The sequence below is a fragment of the Anopheles stephensi genome, chromosome 3 (genome assembly GCF_013141755.1).
Source record: "Anopheles stephensi strain Indian chromosome 3, UCI_ANSTEP_V1.0, whole genome shotgun sequence".
NCBI classification, from domain to species: domain Eukaryota; kingdom Metazoa; phylum Arthropoda; class Insecta; order Diptera; family Culicidae; genus Anopheles; species Anopheles stephensi.
This window is the reverse complement of record NC_050203.1, coordinates 80,793,825-80,809,562: the sequence shown is the minus strand read 5'-3', so window position 1 is coordinate 80,809,562 and position 15,738 is coordinate 80,793,825. Positions and strand designations below refer to the sequence as shown.

At 46.7% G+C, this 15,738-nt stretch overlaps 4 protein-coding genes across 6 annotated transcripts; 2 read left to right on the top strand and 2 right to left on the bottom strand.

Annotated features, from left to right (window-relative positions):
• Positions 1 to 533: 533 nt before the first annotated feature.
• On the bottom strand, positions 534 to 12,271 carry LOC118511222 (protein pelota). Its single transcript, XM_036054044.1, has 8 exons — positions 11,973 to 12,271; positions 11,797 to 11,893; positions 11,572 to 11,718; positions 11,090 to 11,497; positions 10,954 to 11,023; positions 10,691 to 10,883; positions 1,540 to 1,646; positions 534 to 1,474 (listed from the first exon to the last, which is right to left on the bottom strand). The coding sequence occupies exons 1-8, from the start codon at positions 12,011 to 12,013 to the stop codon at positions 1,374 to 1,376; spliced, it is 1,164 nt and encodes a 387-aa protein (XP_035909937.1). The 5' UTR covers positions 12,014 to 12,271; the 3' UTR covers positions 534 to 1,373.
• On the top strand, positions 4,290 to 10,668 carry LOC118511224. Of its 3 annotated transcripts, none has more exons than XM_036054046.1 (3): positions 4,290 to 4,653; positions 6,527 to 7,341; positions 10,381 to 10,668. In XM_036054046.1, exons 2-3 carry the CDS (start codon positions 6,782 to 6,784, stop codon positions 10,499 to 10,501), a joined length of 681 nt encoding a protein of 226 aa, XP_035909939.1. In that variant the 5' UTR covers positions 4,290 to 4,653; positions 6,527 to 6,781; the 3' UTR covers positions 10,502 to 10,668. The 3 variants fall into 3 exon arrangements, with proteins under 3 accessions (XP_035909939.1, XP_035909942.1, XP_035909940.1); XM_036054049.1 differs by having other exon boundaries at positions 4,290 to 4,772; XM_036054047.1 differs by lacking the exon at positions 4,290 to 4,653 and adding an exon at positions 4,805 to 5,952.
• A 446-nt stretch (positions 12,272 to 12,717) lies between the features above and the next one.
• LOC118511221 lies at positions 12,718 to 14,664 on the top strand. Its single transcript, XM_036054043.1, has 2 exons — positions 12,718 to 13,065; positions 13,149 to 14,664. The coding sequence occupies exons 1-2, from the start codon at positions 12,946 to 12,948 to the stop codon at positions 14,292 to 14,294; spliced, it is 1,266 nt and encodes a 421-aa protein (XP_035909936.1). The 5' UTR covers positions 12,718 to 12,945; the 3' UTR covers positions 14,295 to 14,664.
• LOC118511223 lies at positions 14,558 to 15,641 on the bottom strand. Its single transcript, XM_036054045.1, has 2 exons — positions 15,282 to 15,641; positions 14,558 to 15,220 (listed from the first exon to the last, which is right to left on the bottom strand). The coding sequence occupies exons 1-2, from the start codon at positions 15,502 to 15,504 to the stop codon at positions 14,673 to 14,675; spliced, it is 771 nt and encodes a 256-aa protein (XP_035909938.1). The 5' UTR covers positions 15,505 to 15,641; the 3' UTR covers positions 14,558 to 14,672.
• Positions 15,642 to 15,738: the final 97 nt, after the last annotated feature.

Here is a 15,738-nt window from a genome sequence, read left to right as displayed (position 1 = left end):
CTATCTGTACATCACCCCTGCGTAAATCAGTGTTTGTTAGCAGGGCCGCTGGTGGTGCCACCATCATTTTGGTTTTCGCCTCGTTAATCTCCAACCCGCGGTTCTGTGCCGCACGCTCGATCCTTTGATAAGCTTCTTCTACAAAGGAGAGTCTATTAACTATTTAGTAAAAATAAACTTGAATACAATACTTATTCCTTTTTTTACCATCAAAACGGATACAAATATTGATCAGTAATGATTAAAAATATAATTGAATTTATTAAAGCTTTTAAAAAGTTAATGTAAACGGATGAAATGTCTGGTGAATATTTTAACAAACTTTCATGACACCTTATGAAAACTTAGGATAATTTTTTTAAACTTAATTTATGGTTAATTTAAATGTTACTTTTATATCCAAAATACTCATGCACACATTTCACCGTGAACTTTCACACTTACACTTGCATACAGTGGCGCCCGGTACAACTTGTGAGTCTAATTTCTCAACGTTTTCCCCCAAAGGCGCATAAATAAGCTCCCAAAAGTTATTAAACTGTGTGAAGCTGGGATGAATATATTCGTTACGCATTCATCGCATTCCCTTTCAACATCTAGCGCTTCAACGTTCTAAACCGAGAGTGTGTGTGTGTGTGTTGTTCTTCTGTACAATATGATTCGTGCATTTTGGGAAGATGCATGCTCAGAATCTCCTGGCTCTGAAGTACGATTACACGTTGATAGTTGTATATAGAGACACTGCAACACATTTAACTATCGCACGCGCTGCCAAGAAGTGCTTCGATTTAGGTAGGTTAGGTAATGAGGGTTATTTTATTTACACTAGATCGCCGCCATGCCTCGTAGCCATCCGTATCCTGAGGTCTGTGTTCAACTTAATTTCCCTAAAGGTTCACCCACTTTGCGCTTGTTTTTGCGTGCGTGTGTGTGTGTATGCGTATAATATCAATAAGTCGTGTAGTGCTGTGTAGTGGAGTTGTTCCGTTGAGGTTATCGTGACAGAGTGCCCTAATCCCTGCCTGGGCTTTTAACGTGATTTTGACAAAGAAGGGCGAGAGTAAATTGTCACACAATAAATGAAAAAAGGGGTTTTGTAAATTGTAAAAAATTAAACAGCTTGTCTAAAATGGATCATAAACCCTAGCTAATAATATTGCGTGTGTGTCCCTCGGAAGTTTTCCCTTTTCAAAATTTGAATTTTCCGGTTATAGTATGAGGATAAAAAATACAAAGCATAACAGCGCACAAACAATCATAAAGCTAGCAACTAAACACGCGAACAAATCTCCTTAAGCTCCTCTCCTCTACACGAACCAACGAACCACACAGGGCCCATAACAAGCACATACACACGTGTACGCATATCTCTTCTAATCCGAATCCGACCCATCGCTGGCCTCATTATCGCTGTCCTCTAGTTCGGGCATTGGGAAGCGCAGGATGGCCGCCACTCCGGTTAGCTGAGCGAGTTCTAAAACCGGACAACGGGAAAGGTTTAATGCCGGACATTTCTTGGAGGATGATGGCTGTACTTACGTTCGCCGGAGACGTGCATGCTGGAGAATATTTTAACCTCACCACCCGAATCGCGGACCGATTCCACCAGCTGTACGTACTCTTTGCGTGTGGCCACATCCTGGCATCTAGGTGCGGGAAGAGGAAAACCATGGAAACGACCATTAGACATTGTGACGACATCTTTGCGCGAACTTTGCCAGACGCCATCACGTCTTTAGACGCCATTTAGACATTGCAAATCACGGCAGCAGGCCATGAATCTGCTAAAAATAGGGAACGCGACGCCGAAACAACCTTTCCGAAACTGATGAATCACCACTACTCAAAGGTTACTTTCCTCAAATATCTTAAAGTTTTCGGATCTTCCACAAAAATGTTTGTGGCGCTTCTTCCGGATAGGGTCTTTGCCTCTTAAAATAACAGGTGTATTCTTCACACAGATGTGGCCTCTTTCGCTGCAAATAGAATCGTGCTGTACCTCCTAATCTTGGTGTCTAGCCAGCCAGATTTAAGACGAAACACGCCACTCGCTCGCGGGTAAATCTAGTAAACACGGGAAAAACGTGACCATCGCAACGATGACGATTTATGAGCGGTGTGTTTTGTGGCCGAGAGCTACACACACACACACACACACGAGGTTCTATTTATAAGACACCCTGCCCTGTACCGCCAGAATTTCCAATTTTCCGACAACGACAACGCGAACAAAATCGTCCCCTCTAGTTCAACAACTCCCTCTGGCTCTGGACCATGTGTAGCAGCGGATAAACAACACAGCGCCTGGCGATCGTCAGTCAGCCAGTTCGCGTAAATCTTACCCAAAAGCGAGAGCCAGAGATCTATTTTGTTTACAGCAATCGATTTAAAAGCGAAAGTGTGTGTTGGGAAAACGGAGAAGCATGCATTCCTCCGAGATGCATATTCTGGCGCATTCGATCGGGTATTGTTCGTGTTGTGTGAAGATCCAACTGGAACAGACAGACCCCCGGTTCTTCATCACTATCTCGAAGGGGGCCGATCGAGAGGCAAAGACCTGACACACTAATGCACAGGTTCCATTGCACCAACTCAGCACATGTGACATCAGATGACAGCAGATAGGGTGCAGCCAGCACTCCTGCAAATATGGCCAGCATTAATTTGAACACCATTTCGGCGGCACTTTGTTGGGCGAAGCAATTATAGCCGCGATGGTTTCTCGCAAGCTTTTTTTAGCGAATCTGTGGGCAAAAAAAGAAGAAATATCTTCTCTGCGCCATTACAGCAGCCTTGGTCCAGTGGTTCTGCCGTGGTAATGCTCTTGTTGCAACATAGATACCGTTGCTAGTAGAGACGCGAAGCTATTAGCGAAAGAAGGAATATCGGCAGACCGGTTTTACGCTGAACGGAGGACCGTTAAAAATGGGATAGTAATTGATTGTGGGGTATGTTTGCTTGGCAGATTATCATGTACCACCTAGGTTAAGAGAAGAATATATGCAAATAGACGAAATATTCGCAAACCTCATTTGAGATACAAGAGATCAGAAGCTGGTCGAAGATGTCATAGGAAGCCTACCGTTTCCCGGGAGGTTAATTGAAGTCCATGTGGGGCACCAGGAATTCCACCGGGAAGTATCGCCCTAGTTCTCCAGGAAACCTCTTCTTCCTACAGATTTAGAAGGATTCGAGAGGCCTGCTCGTCTAAGAAGTTCCAAAAGGGAATTCTTAAACTGATGACCAATTCTACATTTCCTTCTAGGCGTAGTAAAGACATGTAAGTTTTCTTCCTGCAAAGCATAAAGCATCAGCACTGGAAGATTTCTATGTGGATCAACGGGAATTCACTGTTGAACCGGTTTACCGCCGGACCGGACAACCAGAAACCGGTCTCAGCAACACAGCGAGAGTGAGAGAAAGAGAGTAAGCAAATTCCGTGAGCGAACCGGTTCACGCGCAACTCTCTCATCTACGCTGGGCGTTAGAGATGGGCAAACTGAATAGAAATATAGTTTTCTGAAACTTTTTTACTGAAAATTTATAATTCTTTTATAGGAAATCTCAACTTTTCTTTGTGATGAGAAAATGTATTATAAAACAAATGAACAAACAAATGTATTAAATTAATTAACAGCAATATCACACGCCACGAAGGATTTCAAACAGTAGGGAAATCGTTTAAGAACCTTTATATAATCTTATAATAGCGTTCTCAGCTGTTGCCGTAGGGAAGTTTTCCTCTCACATCCATTTCCTCGATGTCAAATCTTTTCACCTCGCGATACAAAATTTTCAAGAATCAATTTTAAGATTGTTTAAGATTTTTGTCTCAACAGAGGTATGATTGTTGCTGGTGCTGAGGTTTTTAGTACATGGGCCGTGAATCAGACTCATACCATCGGGGTAACTTAGGACGTCTTAAGAAGCTGGAGTCGTACCGTGGGATTACCTCACAGAGAAGAGGAGATTTTTGCGGATCCGGCAGATTCTTAAAGCCAGTCTAGACAAAGCGCAACTCACACCTATAAACTTCATTTTTTCGCAAAATAGTAATTGCGCTTGGAGTTACGCTTCGTGCGGACCGGCTTTTATAAAGCGATTTGAAAGCGATACAAATTTCACAAACACTCATGAAAATCTGAAATTTGAAGCATTAAAATCTCCCGTGGCTCGTTGCGTTTCAACATCAAATATCGTGTTTTTTCCATGTCAACGTTGTACTTACCCATCTCTACCATTAGCCACGCTTGAGCCGTTTGAGTTCGCGCGTACTTTCCGAGCGCGAGAGCATCAACAACAGTAAGGGACGCGTGATCGCAGCAACCGGTTCAATGTGTATCCGCGAAGCTCCTCAACTTCAGACGAATTTGGTTATTCCGGATTTTGGTTACATTTTGTGGAATCCTTAGTGATGAGTGGAATTAACGCGAAGAATCGACAGCTCATGGTGAAACAAATAAGTGTGTGAAGTAATTAAGACACCCAAGGAAGAAGCGTGAAGCAAAGACAACCATGTTACGTGTGTGACAACGAAAGAAAAGTAAAAGTTGTCTCCGATTTCCGGCGTCGCGAAAGTCACGTTTTGGCGATTTTTAAATTCGTGTAAACACACACAAACACGGGAGTGCAACAGCTGAAGGAAATGTGAATGTGAGTGTTTGAGATTTTCGTCGCCAACTTTGTTGCTCTTTTACCATATCGATGTGGCCACACGTGCGCTTGTGCTGGGAGACGGCGACCATACCAACCCCAGTGAATACGCTAATGCGGCACCCACCCGGTAGGAGAAAGTCGCGTGTGCCGCTTCTTTCCAATGATTTCTGTACGCCACCGTGTCTTGTGCTTCCTTTTTCTCCCAACGCGGCTATACTAATGATGCGCGCACATGGCTTTCAATTGCACCACACTGCACCGCAATGGGGAGAGATTTCGTCGCGAGCGTGTCGGGTTAATTGATGTAAACTGCACCATCATCACACAGCAGAAAACATCAGCCATTACAACAACGGGCCGGGTGTCTGTCACGCTCGCTTTCTCCGGTGGGAAGGTGTAGGTGCGGAAATATCGCCACGCTCCAAAGTAATGGCCACACAGGCGCGGTAATGTTTTTCCTCACGGCGGCGGAGAAGCAGAAAGCGATTCAAATTATCCGAGAACTGCGCTAGGACGAGGACTTCCCGTGTCGTTGATGTATTCCATCAAAGTAGAGAGCTTGTAATTAGTGGTAGTAGGCCGCAGAGATTGTTGGAACTGTAATTAGCTAGCCACGACTGTAGTTGTTCCACAAATGGCCGTTCCCATAGAAACAAATCACCTCCACGTCGTGATAGAATGGCCTTCTTGGCGATTGTGTTTCTTGGACGAAATGTGATCCCTTCCAACCGGGGAGCGGTAGAATTAATTCTTCAGATTCTACGCAACTCTCTCGGTCTGTTAGGTGCGCGCGCGCGCGTGGTCTAGAATCGAAGTAAGCAGACCAAGAATTGAGTGTGGGTGGGTACGCAAATCCTACCCAATCTTGGACACACGTTCGCGATACAACACCCCACATATTCCACACAGATCCATTAAAAAGTCACTCATATTCGTCGACGATCCGGTTTTCACCGTGTCCGCGTCCAGCAGCCGCTACTACAAAGCGTAAGAGACACCTTTGCCAGAGAGCTTTGCGTTCTTGGTGGCTGTTGGAGCTCTGTTTCTGAGTTGATGTGTGCACAGATGATGGATTACAATTCTTATCGCGTCCTTTTAGTGTCAACCCCCGGTAGATTCTCCCACTCTCTGTCAAGGTCTCACTGGGTGATGGAATTCCACGCCGTGATGACGTTTGTGGACATCGTTTAAAGTCCGCGTGTGTGTGTGTGTGTTGAGATGAGAAAAAGTAAAAGGTCTGCTCTGAGTCAACAGTGATGCAGTAATCACGCCGCCAAATGCAGCCCTCGTCACCAGGTTAGGCAGGTCACCGGGTAGACATCACTTTTCGAACTTCCCGGAACAAGAGTTGCATGATGCGCCCTGGACTTTGTAATACTCTTATCTTCCTAGCTTTGCACAGGAGACTACATTCGATAAACACAGACCGTTTTCCATACGACACGAACGCTGCTGCTAGACATGGACGATCGCAAAGGGTGCCGATGTAATTAGACCAACGCAAAGATCGTAGCACTGTAATTAGAGATGGTGAAGATAGCGTGTCCCAACGCGTGTCTAGAAGGGGTCTGTTTTGCATCAATGACTTCCAGTATCTCCCCTCTCGACATTCTCGATCTCGGATCGCGTGACAACAAAGTTCGTTCCCTCTACAAGAGGGAGCCTATAAAAAAGTCTCGCGCTTGTATAGTTCTTCAAAATCATTACAGTAAATTCATGAGTTTGTTTTCGCCCTCCGGATAAAATCTGGAGATCAGAGTTGCCGGACGACGACGCACCAACAATTCGCCCCCAATATCTCACTCACGAGAACTGGTTAGCTTAATAATGCTGAATTACCTTTTCTTTTGTTCCCATTCCTTTACCGTAGTGGCCCACCATTTGCTTCTATCCGCACGCGCGCTCCACTCCAGATTCGGCGAGGCACAACAATAAACCACCGAAACGGAAAAGATCACTGAATGCACACACGCCCGCGGAGAGTGGCGGCGGTGTCGTTGACCTTGGAGTTCAGTGAGCTCCAGAAGCTGGGAAAAGCATTTGGAAGTTCTGCCAGCATTCCATTACTTTGCTGACGCTCCCTCGGAAGGTTGAGCTAGACCCTGTGACGCTTTGCCCTGCAAGTATGCCATCGGCACCGGATCGCAACCCGGACTACTACATCGGTGCTACCGGGCGTCCCGTTTTAACGACCCATTTCACCACGATGGGTGATCGTCATGGGTTGAGCAAATCGGAAAATGGCGCTAGAAACAGTAAGCTGCACAAATGCTTATACAATCTCACGGTACGGAACGGTGGTGGAACAACATTTCCCACCGGCAATAACGCTTACGCTCGTCACGGATCTATCGTCGCCAGCAGCAGGAGAGCAAGCAATAAAACGGAACATGATATAACAGCGATACCCAGGCACGGCCATCTTGGTACTGGAGGTCGCAGCAGTAAATCACCCCCACATCAGATTTCGGGATCAACTCGTGATGCCGGTCGGAGCTCGTTTGGTGCCAGCGGCGGGTGGTACTCGACCGGTACGGCCGGTACGCACAGTGGGCTGCAGACAGATCGAAGCCGATCGTCAACGTCACCTTCTCCTTCACGGTTGCTTACTGCCCGTAGCACAACACGACGCTCGGGACCTCCAGAAGTCTCCGCCGCCGAGAGTTCGCTCGTTCTACAATGCAGGTGGGTGTGTGTGTGTGCGTTGTAACGCCCAACAGAATCTATTCATTTAGATAAGACTTTGACATAGGACGCACAAGATACGGCATGAGTTTGATTGATCGGTCTTCTGTGGAGGAATGCAGAAGTGGAGCTAGACTTCAACTTCAACTCCATACCACCTGTACGCAAACGCATCAACATTTGCATTTAATCAAGCAGCACCTCCCTAGCCTGGTGGGCATGAACCAGTTTAAATCGTGTGCGTGTGTGTTGCTAGTGTGACTTGCTTTGGGACGTACTACTCTATTGGCAAGTATGCAAATGGGTCACACCAACAAACGACCAGATGGCGGGTGTGGATGGTGCTGCTGGGTCAGCAGTGGCAGTTGTTTTAATCGCATCGCAACACTCCACATTCACAGGCCGTTTTTGCATAATGCTTTGGTGGACGAGATGTTTGGAGGGACGCTTCATTGAAAGCGTTTTTGGCATCGCATTCGAAAGCGACCCCGCGGGGTGGGGGTTGGATTTGTTTTGCTGGCTTTGTGGTGCAAAAAACCAACTAGGTTAAAACAATGGGAAGAATTCAACTATTTCGTTCAGGTTGCCCAACATGTTTTCCTGAGAGCGTTCATGGCACCAAGGTATCATGTGCACTCTGTACACTACTTCCTGTACATTCCTAAAAGTTGTTGACTTAACGAGTAACTTAAACTTGCGATTGCGATTGTTGGATTGACGCAGCGGACAAACGCTACTCGCGGGAGTAGAAAGTGGCATGTTGCGCTTTATCGACACTTCAAACAGTGTGGCTGGTCCAGAGAGGGAGTTCGCTAAGCGTTGCGGTACAAATGCACAAAAAATATGCAGCCCGATAGCGTAACCACCCAGCTGTGCTAGCTGCAGAAGTGCCTTATCGGGCAATACCGGAAGTATCGATATCCATAACCGTACATAAAAATGACTGATTATAATGATTTGTCATGCCACCACCATGTATCCTAGTGATCCATCCAAATATCTGTCGTTTTTTTTTTGTATCATGTCTATTACGTACAGAGATATATTTAGAGTGTTATCAGTTGATTTTGATTATCTATGGCCGGTATAATCGTGGGATAGAGGCTATTCCTGGTGGATTAAGTTGTACATTGCGAGACTGTTGTATGTTAAGACCTCTGGTTGGCCCTTGGTGATGAGAGAGACTTCGTTTATCCTTAGGAAAAGTTATCTTGATAGACCGTATGGATGGCGAGGCATCTAAGGGGACAAGGTCTCGTGGTCGATGAGTTCTCTTGGCAGAAGAGGTACCTTGATCGACAATGAATCACTGATACGTCTTGAGGTACTTTTTGAGTACTGTCTATAGTTCTTTCGGGTTTCACAACATCTTCTTTCTGCTGCAGAAAAATGAGAACATTGTATAAACGCAAGATCTTGGCCTGGGGGAGAATTTGGCGATCCGTAGGTTGGGCTCAAGGATCAGACCATTAGTACCGATATATGTTGTTATGGATTGAAGAATATTCTGGTCAATATAATAGAGTCCGCGACCTTGTGGTAGAGGCGACAACGGCGTCGATCTTCGTACGATAGGACCGGGGTTCAAGTCCCATCTGGGCCGTCCACTGTAGCGAGGATTGGCTATCCAACTTCGTGGTATCATTAAGTCTAGTTATCCAGAAATGGCAGGCATGACTTAGGGGCGAAAACATGCGAATATTTATGATAATTGTCGTAAGACCCTGCAGGAGTCAACAGCCCTACTTTTGCAATGCTTCTCTAGCAAAATTCAGTCCATTGAGTTTTTGATGGGGCATCTAAATATATTGCTTCCACAAAACGGGACTACCATGATACGATGGAATGTTGACCAAACCCAACAACCGACATGATAAGAAGAGGACACGCTTATATGCTGTCTTCCACTTTTTCGACTCATTCCTTATCACCACTTTTCGCACTGATATAATAATATTCCATCGCTTCGGTCTATTACGGCTGCATTAGCACACGCGGGTTTGGGAATTTTGTGGAGTGGGTTTTTTTGCCGATAACGCGGCGACCAGGGCCAGTAATTGAGCTAATAGAGAAGTGCTACTTCAGTGACTTATCGATTCTGACGTGCTTAAGCTTTGCCCCGGGTGCTTGAGATATTTGCCGGATACTTAATTAGCAGCGTGCCATTCAGTGGAGCACTTGATGGGGTTGAATCTCATCTCCACTCTCGGTTCTGGTGAAATTGGATCAATTTCATTTGCCATCATGACGTACGCTTATTACACGCCAATCTGCCACACGCCACATCATGCTTCGGGGGCAAAAATGAAACATAAGTGTACAATTGTAGGGTGTGTTGTTTTCAATCAAAATCAAAGCTCCAAAAACTACTCCCCCACCCCAACAATCCTTGCGTGACCGAAAACAATCGATACGCGGCCGCCCGTCTCCCGCACTGGCCCAGCTGGCGGGTCGGTAATCAAATTAAGCGCATAAGACGTTCAATCAATTGCGCGATTGGTTGGATGGTAAATGGTGTGCTCCGTGAAGAAACCGCAGTGGGAGTTCCCTTTTGCGGATGTGCGATACACACACACACACACACACACAAGAAAAAGAACGCGAAATTCGCGTTTTCGCTTTTGGCGTGCGGGTTTGGTTGGTACTTTAATTTCGGGAGGCGATCAGGCGACCTTTTACGGGCACAAGATATATTGCCCGTGCTCGGACGGACGTCCATGATACCGCGCGAACTGCCTGAAGAACTGATATTGAATAACAATTGCGACCGGAGCGTGCCTTATATGTACCGCTGTTCTGCTACGGGAAGCAGAAGCGCGTGGAGAAGGTCACAGCTAAAATTATCTCTTTTTTTAATTCACTTTCAATGTGAATCCCTTTCGAGGTACGGGACAAATCGATGCCTTGAAACCGATTTCCAACTGTGTGTGTGTCATGTTGAACGCGTGAAAGAATTAGCATCCTTCGGGCAGGTTATTGTGTTGCAACAATATTTATGATCAATAAATTAATCCAATTGCTTTTCCCATCTTTCCTCAGATATCACAATCAACACAAGCTGCTGGACAATCGGCTGACCAATCAGCGAAGCTACGATCGCAACATCTTTGGGTACGACCGGCGCATGGATCAGTTCGTGCTGCCACCGTTGCAGATTTAGGGGGCGCGTGGAACTTAATGAATCATATCCAAACCAACCTTCCTGCAATCGTGTTTTAAGACTAGACTAGGCATTACGTTCCCTTTTCCGCGGAGATCCGAAGCATCTCCGTACAGAGGGAACTCGCGTTTAAGATATAAAATATGAAGAAAAGAAAAACAGCAAAATACGTTGTTCACTACTACTGACCTGAAGAGATTGTCCGAAATCAGCAACATCTCGATGGCTTGTGCGTTGGCCGCCTTGCAGACGTGCTTCTTGCCGTAGAAAGCCTTCGACGGTTCGAGCTGCAGCGTGGTGTAGAAAGTTTCCAGCGCTTTCACCTCGCCGGCCGCCTTCGTGTCGGACATTTTTGCGATTACGGCCGGATCTTGGAGCACCTCTGGAAGTTGTAAATTATGACGAATTTATGGTTTGTCGGTTGCGTTTTTGAGGGGTCGTAATTTGCATACCTTTAAGTGAATGCTTGAACCCGGAGGACGAATGAACCAGCATAAATTTACTTTTATTCTCTATCAGCACCTGCAAACACAAATAAAATATTTAAAAAATTGCCGAAAACCTCTTTTCGTTTTCAAATTCGCTTACCTTGTTGTCAGTCTTTACAGCCTGTTGAAACATATACTCGTAGAACTGATCCTTCACAAAGCCGGGCGATGCGATCAAGATACACTTGACCACCTCAAAATTGACGTGCCGCAGTATACCCTGCATCACGGCGTCGTAGAACTTGTTCAGGCCCTTCTCGTGCTGCTGAACGTTGCCCTTACGTTTGCGCGGGATCGCCACATCGATCTTGCTCCGTACCAGCGTCATACTGGACGTGATCAGGCACACGTGTGCCAACCCATCCTGCATGATCACTGCGGCCACATCCGCGTTCTGCGTTACGTCACAAGCCATTTCAATGCGTTCCAGCGCGATCGTGTCCCATTCCGGCTTCATGAGCGTGAACGCACGGTTTAGCTCGAGATCGATCGTATGGTAGGCACCCATCTGCAGCGAAACGGTACGGAAAGGGAGGTTTAGTTGGCAGGCTAAGCTACACCATTTTACCAATTGACACCTACCTTTACGAATTGATTCTCCTCTATGTTGCGACCTTTCAGGCGCAGCACTTGAGCCTGCGTGTCGAAGTATATCGTCTCGACGCTAATCGTGAGTGTCGTTCGTACGCGGCTACTACTCGACGACCCGGTAGAGGATTCGTTTTGCACCTAGGGTGGGTGGAGCAAGGAAACCAAGGATGTAAATACCGCGTTACGGCGAATGTACAGTGCAGCTTCCATTCGTACCTTCCGGATGGTGCTGCTACGGACTTGATCACCTTCCGCGATGAGATTGTACGCGTGCCACATATCCTCCGGTTCTTCGGGTACGAGGGTAACGCTCCTGCAATCGGTAAATAAGGGAATTTGATTAAGTGCTCCAAACTCTACCGCATCTATTGCACGCAGCGGGCAGTACGCACCCATCGCCCGTTTTGTCGACATTCTTTCGGACCAGCTTCATCGTAGCGGATACACTGTGCTGTCGGGTTGCTGGCTGGCGGGGGTTTAGCTTACAGGCTGGTCATTAAGGTGTCACAAACAGTGCTGGCGGTACACGTTCCACGGTAAAGTTCTGCACATCTTTGCCGGTAATTTGTTTTGATCGCATCAAGAGCACGTACGGGGCCGACCAAAAGTATCCACGTTCGAAATTATTTGCTGTTTTGATTAAATGTCACTGCTGGCCAGCCAGCCAGGATCGTGGCGCGCATGGCCAGATTGTTTGACAGCTCGCTTGGAACCAAAACAGGTCGTTCCTTTGCTAGAAATCGGATGTTCTGCTTAAAATTAGCTTGTATATTTCAGTGGAGGTTTATTTTGTAATAGTTTAGTGTTTGCTGTAGTATTTAGATATTTCGTTTATTAATTTAAAACGATTTGTTTACATCCGTTTGAAAAACGAACTTCTCTGACAATTCTGTTTGCTGTGATGCAGGCAGTAGCGTGGATGACAATACCATAAGATGTTTTCTGTATTAGTTACAACCTTCAGTTATCTGAAAATAGGAGATAAATAAGATATAAAATCATAAAATTAGCTCAATTACTATTTAACCTCTTCAATATACACAAAACCGTTGTAGAAGAAATGAAACCCAGAAGCGAACCATTCGCCATAAACACTCACCATCGGTGCCATTTAAATTGCACTTTTGTGACACCGAGTGTTGTTTACATTTGGCTTGGATGTGGTGTTGCTTCTTCTCTGCGCTCTCTGTGCGAATCCTTTGCCCTGGTCCTTTCGTTTGGTTGGCGTGACGTGAGGTAACATACACAAGAGAGAAAAAAAAAGATAAGAAAGAGCAGACGCACACGAAATTACAACACAAACGCTGCAGGTTGCGTTAAACAACTGCACGCTGCAAATCCCCCGACACGGGAGCGGACCGCAGGATGGCACAGGAACCGTGCACCGACTTTAAGATGGAATCGCTCGAAAGTTTCGAACCGCTGGTCAATCCCATCCGACAGTATCGCAACCGATCGAAGCGCACGCTGAAGACGGGCGAGGAGGTAAGTGACTGTGCTGAAGGTTAACTGTGCCTGGAACGATGGAACGAATGAATGAAATGGTGCTGCGTTCTCTGTCTCACTAGAAACTGGCGGAAGTGCTGGCAAAGATCGCATCGCTACAGAAAAGCACCGAAAAGACGGACGGCATCGACCGGACAAAGGTGCGCACGTACAATGTGAAGCTGCGGCTGCGGAAGAGTCTCCTGTACCGGTGCTTCGACTGTGGCAGTTGCTTCGCCAATCCGGATTTTCTGGAGCTGCACGAAAAATCACACGCCGAGCAAGGCAAATGTGATATCGATCTGCGCCAGGAGCCGGGCGACGCGGAGATGAACCTCAAGCAGAACGCATGGTTTGTGGGCGATTTCGGCGAGGATGAGGAGGAGGGCGGCGATGGGGAGCATATCGTGCAGCTTGACTGTACGGTCGAGGAAGGGGAGGACATCTTTGACATCACATTCGATCGTACCAAGTGCGAGAAAACGTACACGATGAAGTACAAGGTGAAGAAGGAACCGGTCGGCAAGTGTGGCCACTGTTCGAAGCAATTCTATTCGGCGGACGGTTTGAAGCAGCACGAGCTCGAGCATGAAAAGTTTCTCGACATTGCAAACATTGAACCGAGCATTAACATTATCCGATCGCCCCGCATCGAGGAGAGCACCATGACACTGGACGATAGTTTTTACGAGGCGCTGGATGTGAGCGACATTCTGGAGCATAGCAGCGGTACGATCGACTGTACGGGCGATGGTCGGCTTGCGACCGGCACAGGTATAATGCTCGAGTACCACATCATCCCGAGGCGATCGGTCAGTGGCGAAAAGGAGGTGGTGCCGCAGGTAAAGGAACAGCAGCAATCGACGAGGCAGGGGGTGGGAAGGGAGCAGGAGAGGACTGACGATACACGAATAGTCAATCAACGCGAGTGCCAACCGGAGCTGGTAGTAGTGAAGCAGGAGCGAGATGTGATAATTAAGGAGGAGCCTGTCGATGAAGCGCACCAACAGCCAGTCCCGGTGATGGCGGTGAAGCAGGAGATTGCGGCCGAAGAAGTCAAGGTAGAAGCTGCCGGCGATGAACCGTGCCAGGGTGGTTGGCTGCACACGGCCCATAAGCATGTATGTTCGAGGTGTTCGAAACGTTTTCGCTTTCGGGTAGAATTGGTCGCTCATGAACGGAACCATCTCGGCATCGGTGCATCGTTCCGGAATCGGTTCTATCCGTAGGCAGGCATGCTGGGCTGAGAGAGCTGGCGCAAAATTTCCGGTTTTTAATCTGAATGGACTCGCCGGCTTGTTGTGATGAAAATAGCCAAGATCTAGGATGGTGTAGATCGCGCGGGGCGGGGATCGAGTTCCGATAGGGAAAGCTCCAGTACATTACGTTCTCGCAACGTACATTCATAGGCGTAGTCTAACAACTGTTTTCCCTCCGGTGCGTGTCTCGTTCGCTCTATTCGCAAGCACAAAACAACAACAAAAAACCCGCATAATACTCACATACACAAGCTTTTTCGCATTTCTATTTTATTTTATGTTTCTTTTTTTTAAATAAATTTTCAGCAAATTAATAAATCGATTTCAATGCTGCAAAAAACGGATGGTTCAACTTTCGGCCTGTACAACGTCACTCTCCTCATTCAGCACGTTTATCAACTCCAGCATGCTGTTCTGTAGTCTCATGATGATCTTTTCCGTTTCCCACCGTGGCGGTTTCGATAAATCCAGCTGTGTGATCGCTTCGTTGGGCGAAAACATTCTCGGCGGACAGTCTTGGGCGTGCGGGTCCAGCACCATCCTGCCGATGGGGGTCGATTTCGAGAGGCATCGCTTTAGCTCCTTCGACAGTTGCTTCACGTCGTATGGGACGGTGCGCGAGTCTTTGCTTTCATCGTCCAGCAGGAAGTACGTGCGTCCGATCGGGTACGCAATGATTTCGTCGATTAGTAGCGATCGAAGTGCGGAACTGTCCGGTTTACGATCGAGCAGCGGGTTAGCAATCGCTTCCTCCGTAAGCTGTTCGTGTCTGATGAATTCTTCGGCACTTTCTTCCGTCGATACATTCGGTGCTCGATCGGTCAAAGCTTGCTGGGGTAAATATAAACTTGGAACCCAGTCCGGATTGTGCACATCCCAGAGCGGGGCACAGGTTCCTATAAACCATCACCCTATTATTCACATCGCAATAACTCCTCAATGTGAAGAAGCCCTTACCTTTATAGAAGTGCCGTGAACAAATGTGAAGCTGATTGATGAGCGTTGTGGTGAAATCTATGCCACAAATACGGCACCACCAGTAGAGCCGCTTTTTGGCCAACGATCGCATCTGATCGCTTGCGAAATCCGTCGTCGGGAACGATATGAAGCGAATGTTTTCCTGGCTATTCTTCTTCGCTGTTTGCTGGTTCGTTTTACAGCCCTCGAACATACAGGGCATGGTTACATCTTAAGCTTAACACTAAATATATAAAGATATTTCGATAAAATCACAAGAAGAGGTGTAAAAAATACATCTAGCAAAGTTTTTGCTGCTTCTGTTTGCTATTCTACCCAGCCTACTGAATGTAAACAAAACAAATGGTTTTTTGGGATATAGAAAATGGGCTTATTTGGCGCACATGTAGAAAACGTTTCCACCCAGGTACTAACACAGGTAGCAATAGAGTTAATC

Excerpts from the sequence above, each read along its gene's own strand:
- LOC118511223 (XM_036054045.1), bottom strand. The coding sequence starts at position 15,504 with ATGCCCTGTATGTTCGAGGGCTGTAAAACGAACCAGCAAACAGCGAAG. Across the intron at positions 15,221-15,281 it reads TTCACGGCACTTCTATAAAG|GAACCTGTGCCCCGCTCTGG; the intron begins GTAAGGGCTTCT and ends GATGGTTTATAG.
- LOC118511224 (XM_036054046.1), top strand. The coding sequence starts at position 6,782 with ATGCCATCGGCACCGGATCGCAACCCGGACTACTACATCGGTGCTACC. Across the intron at positions 7,342-10,380 it reads TCGCTCGTTCTACAATGCAG|ATATCACAATCAACACAAGC; the intron begins GTGGGTGTGTGT and ends ATCTTTCCTCAG.
- LOC118511222 (XM_036054044.1), bottom strand. The coding sequence starts at position 12,013 with ATGAAGCTGGTCCGAAAGAATGTCGACAAAACGGGCGATGG. Across the intron at positions 11,498-11,571 it reads AGGAGAATCAATTCGTAAAG|ATGGGTGCCTACCATACGAT; the intron begins GTAGGTGTCAAT and ends GTTTCGCTGCAG. Across the intron at positions 10,884-10,953 it reads GTTCAAGCATTCACTTAAAG|AGGTGCTCCAAGATCCGGCC; the intron begins GTATGCAAATTA and ends TACAACTTCCAG.
- LOC118511221 (XM_036054043.1), top strand. The coding sequence starts at position 12,946 with ATGGCACAGGAACCGTGCACCGACTTTAAGATGGAATCGCTCGAAAGT. Across the intron at positions 13,066-13,148 it reads CGCTGAAGACGGGCGAGGAG|AAACTGGCGGAAGTGCTGGC; the intron begins GTAAGTGACTGT and ends CTGTCTCACTAG.